Raw genomic sequence first — 15,127 nt, forward strand, 5'->3', positions numbered from 1 at the left:
AAACAGTAAGAAACTCATTACACTTATAATGGCAGAAAATAAAAGTGCCTCGTATGCAATGTAACCGCCCGGAGCCCAGCAATCCTCTCCACTCCCTCAGGCACCACCCCGCCCCCCTCAGGAGGGAAGTGCGCGTGCGAAGATGCGGTCCTTCCCGCTTCCCGTCGCTTCCTTTTCCGTCTTGGCCCCACCCACCGCCGGCGCCATCGTTTCCGGTTCAACCCGGGAACGCCCGAGTGTTTGTGGTCCGTGGTTCTCTGACCCGCCTACTCCTCTGACTCTCCTCCTGCCGTCTCAGTCGCTGGGGAAGATAGTTGCCAATAAAGTTTTCGGTTTCAGGGCCGCGCAGACCAGGCAGGGGCCATCCTTCGGCCCCTTGCTCGTTGCCCGCAGCCCGGTTCGGCTACAGGCAACGAGTATCAGGGCGTCATGGCCAGGGGCCACTGCGGCCGCCCGGGTGTCAGGCCGCCTTTCGCTGCCCGCGCGCTCCCGTGGCCTCTGGGTCCGCCGGTTCCTGTCTCGGCTTGAGTGCAGACTCTCCGCTCCCGCGGGCCACCCCGCGCTGGACCTCATGGCCTCCGAGGCGCCGTCCCCGCCGCCGTCGCCTTCGTTGTCGCTGTCACCGCCCGCCTCCCCCGAGCCTGAGCTGGCCCAGCTGAGGCGGAAGGTGGAAAAGTTGGAACTTGAGCTGCGGAGCTGCAAGCGGCAGGTGCGGGAGATCGAGAAGCTGTTGCATCACACAGAGCGGCTGTACCAGAGCGCCGAGAGCAACAACCAGGAGCTCCGCACGCAGGTGCGCGGTCTGCCCCCAGCCCCGCGCCCCATCCAGCCCTAGCTGAGCCTTCCAGGCCTCTAGTAGCCTCGGGAGGGCTCCCTAGCAGGGGCCCAGGACCACTCTCTAGGGTACTTGAAAAAAAATACAAGCTCAGTGCAGTTATAATTACAGGTATATTTGGAACAAACCTAAGAGAGCAAGTTTACTTAATTTAGATAAGTGTCTCACGGCTGGTCAGTACTCTGGCTACGTTTTCTTCATTCTCACTTGTCCAAGAGTCCCATTGGCAGTAGGTGCGTTTTAAATATTTTTTCTTCTAGATGACGCTTGAGTTTGTTAAAGCACAGAATGTGAACCCTAATCTTATTTCTGTCACTCTTTAGATGTATAAATTTATACTTAGCCTGTTTCCCATAAAGTGAGAATGTTAGTACCGCACAGTTGTGAAGGTTAAGTGAAGGTAAGCGTGAGCAAACTCTTAGAATTTTACAAACTGTTGAACACTATACATGTGTACGGTTGTTATTCTGGTCGTTTATCATCTTGGGTTTTCTTGTGGAAGTAGATTAGAGATCTTAAATTAATGTTAGAGACATTAAGCAGCTTACTTCATTTTCGTAATATACAGTAAGGACAAGTACTTAAACTGTCAAATTTTTTTAAAAAACAGGAGCATAATTTTTTTTCAGCTTTATCTGCTGGGCAGTTGCATTCTCTCCGAATAAGTTCCATGTAGTTACTAATTTCAATTTAACTCTTGTGTAGTCCTTCATAATTTATTGGTACCTTTCCCCAAACCACATATAAGAGGGGTCTTCAGGAGGTTCATGGAAAGATTCCTGTTATCTTTTAATTCCATTTTTCCACGAACTTTTCGGAGTACCCTCATGTAGTCTGAACACTTAAACGTTATCAGACTTTGTTATGCTTTGTTACCAAATGAGCAGTGAAAATAACTGTTGAGTTGCAGTGACTTTGTATGCCCGTTGTATAGAGTTGTCGTTATGATATTATAGGAAGTTTTTATTTATTTACTCAACAGCCGGTTCTTGAACACCCACAATGTATAAGAAATTCTAGGAGAATACAAATATGGTAAAAGTATGGGGGGAAGAGGAGCAAAATATGGCAGCTTTTTTAAAAAACCCTTTTATAATTCTAAATTGTTAAATTACTGCTTGTGTTAGAGATCCTAAAAAACTTTTTTGCTAATCTTCGAAGAGCCAGCATTTTGGCTATTAGTGGTAATTTGATTGTGGTCTAACATGAACAATTGAAATAACTAGAAAGTCTTGACTCTACTGCTGATAGTAATAGCTCCCGCTTATTTTCCTTCTAGTCAGCGTCCCCTGGTGGAGGGGTGGAATTTGGTTAACTGTCATCTCAAATAACTGAATATGTTTTGTCTGAAGTACTAAAAAGTTGGCTTGAGAATTCAGGATGAACTTTTAGAAAATCTTAATATGTGTAGGCTTTGGGGTCAGAGATCCTTGTGCGAATCACTCTGTGTCTTTAAATATTTCATATGTAAAATTGGGGTTAAGACAACTAATTTGTAAGGTGGTTGTGTGAATTAATGAGATATTATCCAAAGCACCAAGTATAGTGCTCAGCATGTGGTAGATACTAAATAATCTAGTTCGTAGTAATGGTGGTTGTAGCCAGAGCCAAGACTAGGGCAAGGCAGTAAGTCTCCTAGATCAGGGAATTTAAGGGAGCACTCATTCTCAGGTATGGACCCTGCGTGCGTCTGAGAGTGAATGCCTCAAATTTTTCACCCTAGGTGCCTTGCTTGCCTCAAACTAATTCCAGTCCTTGTAGTAACAGCAGATCTGATAACTCATGACGTGCCTAGATAATCTGTATATAGTCAGTCTTATCATCTTTCTCTGTTTAAGCTTTATGTGTCATTTAAGAAATATTTAGGAGCTTGTTTTTTAGTTTGTCTCTTTAACTATTTCATATGTAAAATTGGGGTTAAGACAGACTATTTTTCCATGTATATAGTAGACATTCTCTCGAACAGAGATCCTGCCAGACTGAAGTGTATCGACTGAGGCAGCTTCTCATCTGCTTATAGGCATTTCTGCGCTGTTGTTAAGCCTATGCAGCATCCTTTCAAGGGCATTTCAGTGTGTGAGGAACATGGAGGACAGATGCCCCTCTTAGGCAGTCACCTGTGTTCTCTTCTGCAGTTATTTAATCATAAGACTATTTGAAGAAAGATATGCAGTAAAGCATATAAGTGGCATGAATATATTTAAGTGACTCGTTAATTACAGGTGGAAGACCCTGAGTAATATTAGATAATTCAATATGGATGGAAATTTGTAGTTTTTAAATTTTCTAACTCTTTAGAGAGAACTGCTGACCTTTTAAAATATTAGCATAAAAGCCTTATTTGTTAGAAATAGAGGACCTGTTCACTAAGTCCCATTACTTAATTTAGTTAGTCCAATTTTTGGAGGGGATAGCAAGAGAGTTTAAGAATAAAAACATCTCTGTCTGCAAATTAAATGTAAAAGGTGAAAGTAAATTATAGTATTTTTAGCTTTTCTGGAAAGGAAACTAGCTGCTCTTGACCTTTTTCTAAAACTTTTACCAAGAAAAATAATTATTTGTTGTAATGTCAGAAGAATGCTATGTATATTATTAGGTTGCCATATGATTTTCTAAATCATTTTCTTTCAGGTGGAAGAACTCAGTAAAATAATCCATTGTGGGAGAAATGAAGATAATAAAAAGTCTGATGTAGAAGTACAAACAGAGAACCATGTTCCTTGGTCAATCTCAGGTATTCAACTTACAGTGAGGATATCCTAAAACTGTTACATTCAGATCATGCTAATGTAGAGTTTTCTTTAAATTTAAAATAGACAAGGATCTAGGTAAATATGAGAACTGTTATAATGTTGACTTCCCTCCATATGATTTGGTATTTTCAGATGATCAATTTGCTCTCCTGGTAGAAAAAGTAGAAGTGTGTTATTCCTATGATTTGTATGGTGTTGCTAATGTGTTTTCAGTAGTACACTCACTGAGTAATTTTTGCCATACAGTAAGCCGTCTACTTTCATATCTGTCTTTCCTCATGACCAGGGGCACATGTTTTCTTGTTGATATGTTCAACTTAGCAATCTGTACAGTGCCAGTCTCTTAGGCCCTTGTGAGAATGGTGAGCCCATCACCATGGCCTCATCAGTGGCATTATGTTGTAAGGTAAATTAACTGAGCTACTGAGTGTTAATAAACTTAGATCACAAGAAAAAGTAATTTTTACCATTAGGTTTTGCCTTACATCATTGAGGACATAATTCAGCTAAATTGCCAAATAGTAATAGTACTAACCTTGCATATCTATATGATATTGTATTTTTTTAACGTCAGCATCATGAGAGAAGTTTGACAGAAAAATTGTCCCTCGTACCTTGTCTTTATTTTGTCAGTTGATAAGCAATAATATTAAGGTATGTGGTTAGAAGCTATTAAGAGTTGCTGAGTTTTTGTGATAGAATACAACCTTCCTACCTATTTTCTTTGTTATTCTTGCTGTGGAAAATCCCAGTTTGCTTACCTTTTTAGTTTGACAGCTGGGGTACTGAAGGTGACATTAGAGCCAAAGATACATACTTCTGCAGATTTATCTGTACCATCAGTTTTAATCTTTTAAAATGTGTACAGTTGTAAAAATCATGATTTATTTGCAATATACTGTTTTGTGTTCAGTGCAATATTCTGGAATTAAAGTCCTTTTTACGTACAGTGTTCTAATATGATATCACTTAATTTGTTTTTGCTACAGATTATTATTATCAGACATACTATAATGATGTTAGTCTTCCAAATAAGGAGACTGACCTCTCAGTTGAGCAAGGTCAGGATAACAAAGTTCCTACTTTTAATTCTGAAGACCAGTCACAAATAGAAAATGATGCTTACGCTGGTGCTGATATAACAGAAAATGTTAAATGTGGACAAGAGGACCATTTCACCTCAAATGTACAGGTAATAAAATGCTAAACATGAAACTGTTGATGCCAAGAACTTGTCTTCTTTGTTGTTATTAGGCAGAAAAATAGACTTCTTTGGCCCATCACAGCGTATACAAGGGTTTTAAACATTGTTATGTATAATTATTCAAAGAATATTACAATTTTTGAAAAACAAACATTAGAACTTATTCATATGTGTAATTGTTTTCCTGCTACATTGTGTTCCAAAATTTTGTAAGGGATATACACGAAAAAAAAAAAAATTTGTTGTATATTTTGACTTGACCAAAGAATTTCAGACAACAACCACAATACCATGTTCACACCTAAAAAAAATTTAAGTACTTCCTTATGTCAAATATCCTGTCACTGTTCATATTTTACTGAGTGCTTTGTAAATTTACAGTTTGTTTGAATCAGGATCCCTACTGTGTGTGATATGTCTTATTTAATCCATAGTTTTCTCATTCATCTAAGTTTTTTTTCCCCCAGTGAATATGTAATTATTTGAAGAATCTAGATCATATATCTTACACAATATTTCAGAGTCTGTGTTTTGTGGAATGCTTTCCTTTAATCTCATACATTTATTTTTGAATACTGTAATTGTCTTTCACTCACTTTTATTGTCTTAAAAACTGGGTCAAAGTTGAGTTAACTGACACTAGTTAAAAAGGTGATTCAAATTGTAATTGATACCCACCCTTTTCATTGTAGAAATTGAAGTCATTATTTAAATGTAGCTTTAAGTCTATTGTTTCAAATTCTGCTAACTATTAAATTGATATACAGAAGTTTTTGTCTTATTTGACATGAGTGTATGTTTTGTAGGAGTCAGCATCTGTATTAGCAACAGAAGGTACATCCTTAGAAGGTTCATCATTAGCTGAAAGTTTGAGAGCTGCAGCAGAAGCTGCTGTATCACAGACTGGATTTAGTTATGATGAAAATACTGGACTGTATTTTGACCACAGCACTGGTTTCTATTATGATTCTGTAAGTATTGCAGACCTTTTAATACTCTGTGGTTGCATTCTTAGCTGCCTGATATCAAATATTAAATACGAAGCTGAAGTAAGAAAAGCAAGAAACTGCATTTAAATGTTATGTTTGATTCAAAGTTCTTTGACAGAATTATTCAGTAGCTTATGATGCTACACTTCTGAGTTTTTAATAAAATACGGTTTTAAGTTGTTAATCGTGGTTATTATTAATGTTTTAGAGAGGTCTAATGTTTTATATATAAAGTAACATACTAAAATTTTAGAGCATTTATTAATAAAAGTATGTAATTAACTACATTGTTATGAAATGTTTAAGAACCTAAACTAATATTTTTTTCATAGAATCTGTAAAGATATGGAATACTTAATTCTAGTTTTGGGGTGAGATTTTAAAAAATTGTCTCAAATACTTTATGAATCCATTTTAGGTCACAGATGGAGACTTTTTCTTGAATTCTCATTTGCATTTTTATTATTAGTCAGCGTTTTATATTCTGTAACTTTTAAGCATTTTCCTTTTTAAAAAATCAGTCTGTAAAAAGTGAGAACTAGGGAATTAATGTGGAATCAGAAATATAAAGGACCGCTGGCTAGCACAGACCCAGAAAATAAAATTTTTGATTTATGATATAGTATTATGACTGTTGAAGTTTAATACTTAATTGGATTTAATTCAGGATTTTATGACAGTGATGATGGAACTCACCCATGTACTTCAACTACAAGGATTTAGGAATGTGATCTGTTCCTCTAGAGAATTACAGAACATGGTGGCCAAAAGTGGAACAAATTTTTACCATTTCAGTTACTGGAATTATTGTTAACTAATCTAGGGAACATAATGATAATATTAAGTATCTTAGATGAGATAAGGGATTTCATTAGTTTGTCGATCTGTGCGTGGTAGATTTTGTAAGCTCTTTGTGATGAGAAAATTTTCTGTCATGGGAATATGCTAATTGACATTGCTGATTAATACCCAGAAAATTAATGTTTAAACTTTTGTCCGAGAGAAGTAACTATTACTTGTTTGATTTCTAGGGAAACACAAAGTTTCCAAGTAGACATTAGTTTTTGTCATTCTTTACCTTTCTCTTTGTATATTTCCTCCTGACACCTATTCTGTAAATTGTTAGTTACACTCTGCAGTTTATATGAGGGCACCTTTCTGAGTAAATTAGGGACTTCATTGTTTTGACATTTTTATTGAAGTAGTTTTCATTTTATTTTACTTAAAGTTTTTCTTATATTTCAAAAATGTCTATATAGTCACGCATTGCATAACAACTGGGATACGTTCTGAGGAATGCATCGATGGGCGACTTTGTCACTGTGCAAACATCACAGAGTATACACAAAACTAGATGGTATAGCCTACCACACACTTAGGCCGTATGGTATAGCCATCACAGTATCATGGGACCACTGTCGATATGTAGTCTGTCATTGACCAAAAAGTCGTCATGCCGTTCATGACTGTATTTTAGACTGACAGACATAACAGGTTAAAAAGGTTTGAGTTATAAAAGATCCATTATCACTAGAAGTGAAGAATAGAAAGCTTCCATTCAATTTTTTAGTTAAGGCTAAAACAGTGAGAATTCTAAATATTTTTGTAAGAGATCTGCAAAATGCATGGATTAAAGATGATAAATTGTGATAGTATCAACAGTTAGAAAAATAAATTATTCTTTTTCAGGAAGTTTTAGTTGCTCAATCTCAGCACATCATAAGATGTTTCCAGGTCTGGTCTGTATGGATTTATGATGTAAATAAAATATAGACTGTTCAATTAAATCTTGGCTATGGAGTACTGGCCAATATCTAATAAATGCAGGTGATTACATAATTTTATCTTTCTAGTTTTTAATCCATAATTTGCCAAAATTCACTTTTGCATGGCCGCTTTACTCACGTGTTATTTTCTTTACTATAAAATTAATTAGTGAAGAGAATTGGTTTTTGATTTTTCTATATAGAATGTTATGTTGTGGTATTTATGAGCTTTACTTTCAAATTTTTCTTCAGTGACTAAGTAATGAACATTACAAGGCAAATCTTTGTTTTAGGACATTGAGAAGAGGGTTTGGGGTTTATAATGCCAAACCACTATTGTGTAACCATTAAGGATAATGAGTCTGGAATTGCTTTCATATGGTCAGCCTTTTCTGATGCATGCCTTCGTTTTCATGCCTTTGAAAAACGTTTCCTGTTATCACTTTTTGTTAATGATTAAGTTAAACTATATAAAATTGCTGTTTCTTGTAAGTAAAAAATGGTTAAATATTGACAGTTTCATATGACTCAATATTTAGATTTATGCATTTTTTTACACTAGGAAAATTAAAGCAGATATTGAATGGTAAAGTATTTTGGAAAATTACAAGAATTTTTCACTCTGTTATCTTCATAATTCATTGTCTTCTGAAAATACTATAGTTTGTTAAACAAACATTTACAATATTTGAATACATATGGCATTTCTTTTGTTCATTTTTCTGTTTTATTTCATCTCACCTGAATAGAACTTATTGTTTTCTTGACTTTGAAAGGAAAATCAACTATATTATGATCCTTCTACTGGAATTTATTACTACTGTGATGTGGAAAGTGGTCGATATCAGTTTCATTCTCGAGTAGATTTGCAACCTTATCAGACTTCTAGCACTAAACAAAGTAAAGATAAAAAATTGAAGAAGAAAAGAAAGGACCCAGATTCTTCTACAACAAATGAGGAAAAGGTATATCTTCAAAATTTTAAAAGTTTACATAGTGGTGGTAACATAATAATTAAGCCAATTTTTTTTTTATGGTACCGAAAATTATTCAGTAATTCTGTATTTCAAACGTCTCATTAAGATAACAAGATATCATAATCCAACAACTGAGGAGAATTCAGATGGAGCAAATGGACTTTTTCACAAATTTTCAGTCACTAGAAATAGGAGGCATTCCTTAAAGACTGAAGGAGGTAAATGTAGGGCAGGTAAAATATCTTGTGTTGTATAATTTGGAAGAAGAACATTGAGACCCTCAATTGATAAGTTGTTGTTAGTGCACAATTCACACTTAAAGAAAAACAGAGTTTGTAAGAAGACATAGAAACAGGTTCAATATTCTTGGTCATGTTGAGCAATTTTTTACCTATTAAATTAGCAAACGTTTTTACTAGTTTTTTTAAATTAAAAAATTTTTTATATAAATTAAATTTAAAAAATTAAAATTTAAAAACTTTTTTAAACTAAATTTTAAAAATTTAAAAATTTATTTTTGATTATACATATTTACAGGGTAAGAATTGACTATCAGTATTTGTGTACAGTATGTGATGATCAAATCAATATTATTAGCATGTTCATCATTACAAATCATAATTACTCTTTGTGTCCCTCACCCAATTACTCATTAAGCCCCCTCCCCCTCCCTCTTTCCCATGTCTAGTGACTATAGGTCTTTTCTCTCCTGAAAGTTCAGTGTTTTACTGTGTTCTTTCTTAGCTTCCACTTACGAGTGAGGACATACAGTATTTCTCTTTCTGTGCCTGGCTTATTTCATTTAACAATTTTCTCCAAGCTCATCCATGTTGCTGCAAATGGCAGAATTTCATTCTTTTTTATAGCTGAGTAGTATTCCATTGTGTATATATACATTTTCCTTATCCAGTTGTCAGTCAATGGACATTTAAGTTGATTTCATATCTTGGCTATTGTAAATAGAGCTGTGATGAACGTGGGTGTGCAGGTATCCCTTTGACATGGTGATTTCCATTCCTTTGGGTATATACTGAGAAGTATGATTGCTGGATTATATGATAGTTCTTCTGTAGTTGTCTGAGAAATTTCCATACTGTTTTCCATAATGGCTGTACTAATTTACAGTCCCATAAACAGTGTAGAAGAGTTCCCTTTTCTTCACATCCTCGCCACCATTTGTTATTCTCAGTCTTTTTGGTAATAGCCAGTCTAACTGGGGTGAGGTGATATCTCATTGTGGTTTTGATTTGCATTTGCCTGATGATTAGTGATGTTGAGCATTTTTTCATGTATCTGCTGGCCATTTATATGTCTTCCGTTGAAAATGTCAGCTCCTTTGCCCATTTTTTAATTGGATTATTTGGGTTTTTTTTTTACAGTGAAATTGTTTGAGTTCCTTGTATATTCTGGATATTAATCCCTTTTTGGATGTATAGTTTGCATTTATTTTCTCCCATTCTATAGGTTGTATTTTCACTCTGTTAATTATTTACTTTGTTGTGCAGAAGCTTTTTAGTTTGATATAATCACATTTATTTTTTCTTTTGTTGCTTGTGCTTTTGGGGTCTTATAACGTCTTTGCCCAGTCCTACATCCTGAAGTGTTTCCCCTATGTTTTCTTCTAGGAGTTTTATAGTTTCAGGTCTTATACTTAAGTTTTTAATCCATTTTGAGTTGATTTTGGTATATGGCAAGATGTATGGGTTTAGTTTCATTCTTCTTCACATAGATATCCAGTTTTCCCAGCACCATTTGTAGTTGTTTGTCTCAATAAAATGTAGTGAACTACACTGAGACCATACATTCTCCAATGAATGTTTTTGGTGTCTTTGTCAAAGATCAGTTGGCTGTTAAGTACCTGGGTTGGTTTCTGGGTTCTCTGTTCTGTTCCATTGGTCCATGTTTCTGTTTTTATGCCACTACCATGCTGTTTTGGTTGCTTCATTGTATAGTTTGAAGTCAGGAAGTGTAATGCCTCCTGTTTTATTTTTTTTTTTGGCTTAGGATTGTTTTGAGTATTTGGGGTCTTTTGTTGTTCCATATGAATTTTAGGATTGTTTTTTCTATTTCTGTGAAGAATGGTGGTGGTATTTTGATGGGGATTGCATTGAATCTGTAGATCGCTTTGGATGGCATGGACATTATCACAATGTTAATTCTTGCAATCCATGAGCAAGGAATGTCTTTCCATCTTTTGGTGTCCTTAATTTCTTTCATCAGGGTTTTGTAGTTCTCATTGTAGAGATCTTTCACCTCTTTTGTTAAATTTATTCCTAGGTATTTTATTCTTTTGGTAGCTATTGTAAATGGACTTGCTTTCTCGATTTCTTTCTCTGCTTGTTTGTCATTGGTGTATAAGAATGCTACTGATTTTTGTGTATTGATTTTATATCCTGAAACTTTACTGAATTTGTTTATGAGCTCCAGGAGTTTTTTGGTAGAGGTTATGGGTTTTTCCATACATAGAACAGTGACAATTTGACTTTGTCTTTTCCATTTGGATGCCCTTTATTTCTTTTCTCTTGCCTGATTGCTCTGGCTAATACTTTCAATACTGTGGAGTGGTAAGAGTAGGTGTCCTTGTCTTGTTCCTGTTCTTAAAGGAAAAGCTTTCAGGCAGTGGGTTTGTCATATATGGCTTTTATTGTGTTGTGGTATTTTCCTTCTATACCTAATTTGTTGAGGGTCTTTATCATGAAAGGATGCTGAATTTTGTCAAATGGTTTTTCTTCATCTAGTGAGATAATTATATGGTTTTTGTCCTTGTTTTTGTTGGTGTAGTATATCACGTTTATTGATTTACATATGTTGAACCATCCTTGTATCCCTGGGGTGAATCCCGCTTGATCATGGTGTATAATCTTTTTGATGTACTGTTGTATTCTGTTTGCTAATACCTTGTTGAGGATTTTTGCATCTATGTTCATCAAGGATATTGGCGTATAGTCTTTTTTGTTGTGTCTTTGATTTTGGTTAAATTTTTTTTTTATTGAGACATAGTTGATTGTACGTATCTGAGGGATACAAAGTTAAGTATCAATAACTGTATGCAATATGTGATGCTCAAATCGGGATAATTTTGTTGTATTCAACACTATACAATGTAACTGTTTTTCATGGCCCTTTACCAGTTCCTCCCTTACCCTCCCTCCCCCTCCCCCTCTCCCACCTCTGGAACCCTCAGTTCTGTTCTCTCCCTTTAGCAAACATTTTTAAGAAAATTAATTGCTGGCAAACATGGAGTGAGGTATATATTTATTAGAACTGTAAACTGGTGCCTTTTTGGAAAATAGGCTGGTTATATGTGTCAGTAACCATAAAAGTGTTCATATTCATTAATTGGAAAATCTCATTTCCAATGATTTAGTTTTTAGAAAATCCAAATGAAAGAAAAATTTCTTTGCATAGTTACATAGCAATATTTATGAGCACAGAAAAAAATTAAAATTTTAAGTGGCCTGTAAGATACTGGTTAAAAAAATTGGTGGTATGTTTAATTGAAAAACTATTATATAGACCTTCAGATTTTGTAGTTATATATATAAAAATGCTTATGATACAATGTTAAATTGAAAAAGGGAAAATATAAAAAATGTTATCAGTGATCTTATTTCTACTCCCTAATAAGTTTGGTAGTTTATAGATAATGAAGGAGACTTATTTCTTGTATTGGCATTTTTTGAATTGTGTTGATTATTTGGTACTTTACTCTTGAAATTTTCTCTCATATTTTTCTCTCTTAACCAAAGAAAAATTACTTAAAATAATACTAAATTCTAACGTTTGCATATGGCGTTAGGATTCTGTTGGATTTATTTTCAGTTCTCTATTTGATTTGTTTCTATTTGTCTTTTTTCACTGACAATACCTAGAAACAGAAGAGTATATGACTGATACTGAAAATGATTTTTCTGTTTGCTTTCAAGACCTCTGTTTTAATGACTTGTGCCTGTTACTAGTGGTTGAATTGTTTGAAAGTCTACATTGTGAGAGCATTTCTCCCTGACAGTGAGAAAAGAGTGTACGGGATCCTCAAATGGTCTTTTCCTGACAAACTAGAGAATTGAAGTGGAAAGCATTCTGTGATATTTTAGTCCAGCCTAGCTCCCATAACTGCATGTCTTTACCATCCTTTTTTGAAAATGTGTGAACTCCAGGACAGGAACTTAAGAAAAATCATGATAGAATTTTGAGAATTCTTTGAGGACTCTAAAAGGTAGCTGTGAAGTCATGAGAAACTGGTTAAAGCGTCCTCATTATTTTCTTTATTTTTAAGATACTCTTGAGCCTCACTTCTTGTAGGTGGAGGTTATGTGGAAAAAAGACAGTAGGGTGAGGACATTGGACTAAATAACTTGAAATATACTTGTATGCCTCAGTTCCCACATGTAACCTCCCCCTTTTTTTAATCTCTTAATGAATATTTAGTTATCTAACATTATGTACTGCAGATAGCTTATAAAAAGTAGTACCTTTGGCAGTTTCATTCATTTTTCCCTCCATATGTTGTCCTATAAAAAGTAGTACCTTTGGCAGTTTCATTCATTTTTTCCCCTGTATATGTTGTCGTATTAGCAATAATAATAATAATAATATATACAAGATTGGAAACTTGTGGACAGAAAGGTTAAGTTATATACTTTTTAAAGTATATATAAATATGGATGTTTTTGCTATAATTCATGATGTACTCTAAAGCTCCTCATAGTTTTTCAGTTCCTTGCCTTTGTGCTTGGTGAGTTTATATTGCTGGAAGTATGTATAGTTTATCACACTGTGGATGTTTACCCAATCTCCAAATTGAATGTATGTTGCTTTTAAAAACATGTGTACAGGATGCTCTTATATTTTATATAATAACAGAAGAACATATGAATTCACTTCCTCATGTTGTGCTAAAGTAGAAAGAAAATTGTGTATGTGTGTTACAAACCAAAGAAAAAAGGGGAAAATTACTCTTTGCTTCTTCTAAGGTTAAAATAATAGATTTGGGAGGTGGGGTGGAGCTAAGGCACTGTGGTTGTAGGGGTTATTGCTGAAGGAACTAGGGAGCACACTTGGGGTGGGGGCTGAATTCTTCATTTCTGAAAGTTCCAGGTAAGGCTGAGAAGCACTGAGAGGCAGTGAGTGACTACCAATGCACAGGAAAAGTGTCCAGAAGGAGACTCTTAGTTGTTGAGAAGATTAGCTTGAGGATATTGGCCATTCCTGAGTTCTGAGCACAGAGAAAAAACCAGACACAGCCCCTGCTCAAGTAACGGTTGTGTGGTATCAGTCATCTAAACAGACAGTTGCATAAAACGGTGATTAGATGCCTGACAGAGTCTAAGCGTGGGATGCCAGAGATGGTGTCCTGGAAAGGTAGTCCTCTGACAGGTAAGTAAGGGGAACTGAAAAGACCTTGAATATGGGAGTCAGAGAAGGCATGATGGTGTGAAGATGTTGGAGAGATACTAGAGGAATGCCAAGTGTTGCCTGCCAAAATCTTCAAGTCTCTGTCTCTCTCTCTCTCTTTTCCCCCAACATGGTTATCTGCATTTGTTTGACCTGGAAACAGTGACCATTTTATATATTAGGCTACCTTTTAAATTTATCCCCCAAATTAATTTTTTTCAGTGACAGTCATTAATTAATTAACAATAGTTAATTAACTCAGTGACAGTCATGAAAAGGTTCTGTCTTATTAAACAATAAAAGATGGAAGTTTAGGCTGGTTACTTAAAGTTGCCACTATTATGCCCATTTTACAGATAAAAAAACTTATGGACAGAAAGGTTAAGTGACCTTCTCAAGGATACACATCCTATAAGTGTGAGATTTAAGCCCAGAAATCCTGGCTCTGTGCACTAAACTATTACATTATACAGTATCTCAAGGTAGAAAATAAAATGAAGGTCCCTTCCATCAAGGACCTCATGCTCTAGAGATAGAGACCTGCAAGAAGATTGTACTGTAAACCAGTAACTACAGATATAGATGTATGAGCCAAGTGAAGTGGTAGTCTAGAGAAGGAGACAATTAAGCTGAGTCTTTGAGGAGGACCAGAATTTTGCCAGGCAGAGATGTAAAAAAAAATTCTCTGCCAGAAGGTAGGCAGGTAAGGTTGTCAGGAAGGCAAGGCCTGGAAGAATTGCAAAACTTCATAAGACAGATTTGAAAATATCTCCCACGAAAATACTTGGGTACTTCTTGAACCTTGAGAAAGGAAAAATGGAAACTTGCAATTAAATACCTTCAGAATTATCTAGGTATGGGCCTTTAAGAAAAAATAAGTATGCCTTTGGTAAGTTGGTTGCAAAATCTGGGGGACAAGACAGTACACAGCAATGACATGTATCCTTTGTATCCCATGTATAGGCAATGGAAATCTCTCTGCCTATGCTTACCCCATCCAAGGGACGAAAAGTAGTAACTAGTTGGCTCACTTCCTACCCAGGCCATTTTTCTGTCTTGGCTTCTTTCTTTCTCCTTGCTCCCATTCCGCTGAACAATGTGCATCTTAAGAACTGGGGTCTGAGCCCTAGAGAGTGAGGATCCTGACTTCCTTTACTCTGTCACCTACTACTTGTTTAAGCCAAAGGGTTAATTATTTTCTAAGCAGAG

At 35.6% G+C, this 15,127-nt stretch overlaps 1 protein-coding gene across 1 annotated transcript in view; it reads left to right on the forward strand.

Annotated features, from left to right (window-relative positions):
• The first annotated feature begins 211 nt into the window (after window positions 1-211).
• AGGF1 (angiogenic factor with G-patch and FHA domains 1) overlaps window positions 212-15,127 on the forward strand; it is a 31,686-nt gene continuing 16,770 nt past the window's right edge. The window contains exons 1-5 of the mRNA XM_063086908.1: window positions 212-793; window positions 3,467-3,569; window positions 4,578-4,780; window positions 5,599-5,763; window positions 8,324-8,512. Of these exons, the coding sequence (XP_062942978.1) occupies window positions 572-793; window positions 3,467-3,569; window positions 4,578-4,780; window positions 5,599-5,763; window positions 8,324-8,512 (882 nt within the window). The 5' untranslated portion in view covers window positions 212-571. The remainder of the gene's footprint in view (window positions 794-3,466; window positions 3,570-4,577; window positions 4,781-5,598; window positions 5,764-8,323; window positions 8,513-15,127) is intronic.

Source organism: Cynocephalus volans, chromosome 2, assembly GCF_027409185.1.
Source record: "Cynocephalus volans isolate mCynVol1 chromosome 2, mCynVol1.pri, whole genome shotgun sequence".
In the NCBI taxonomy this organism is placed as follows: domain Eukaryota; kingdom Metazoa; phylum Chordata; class Mammalia; order Dermoptera; family Cynocephalidae; genus Cynocephalus; species Cynocephalus volans.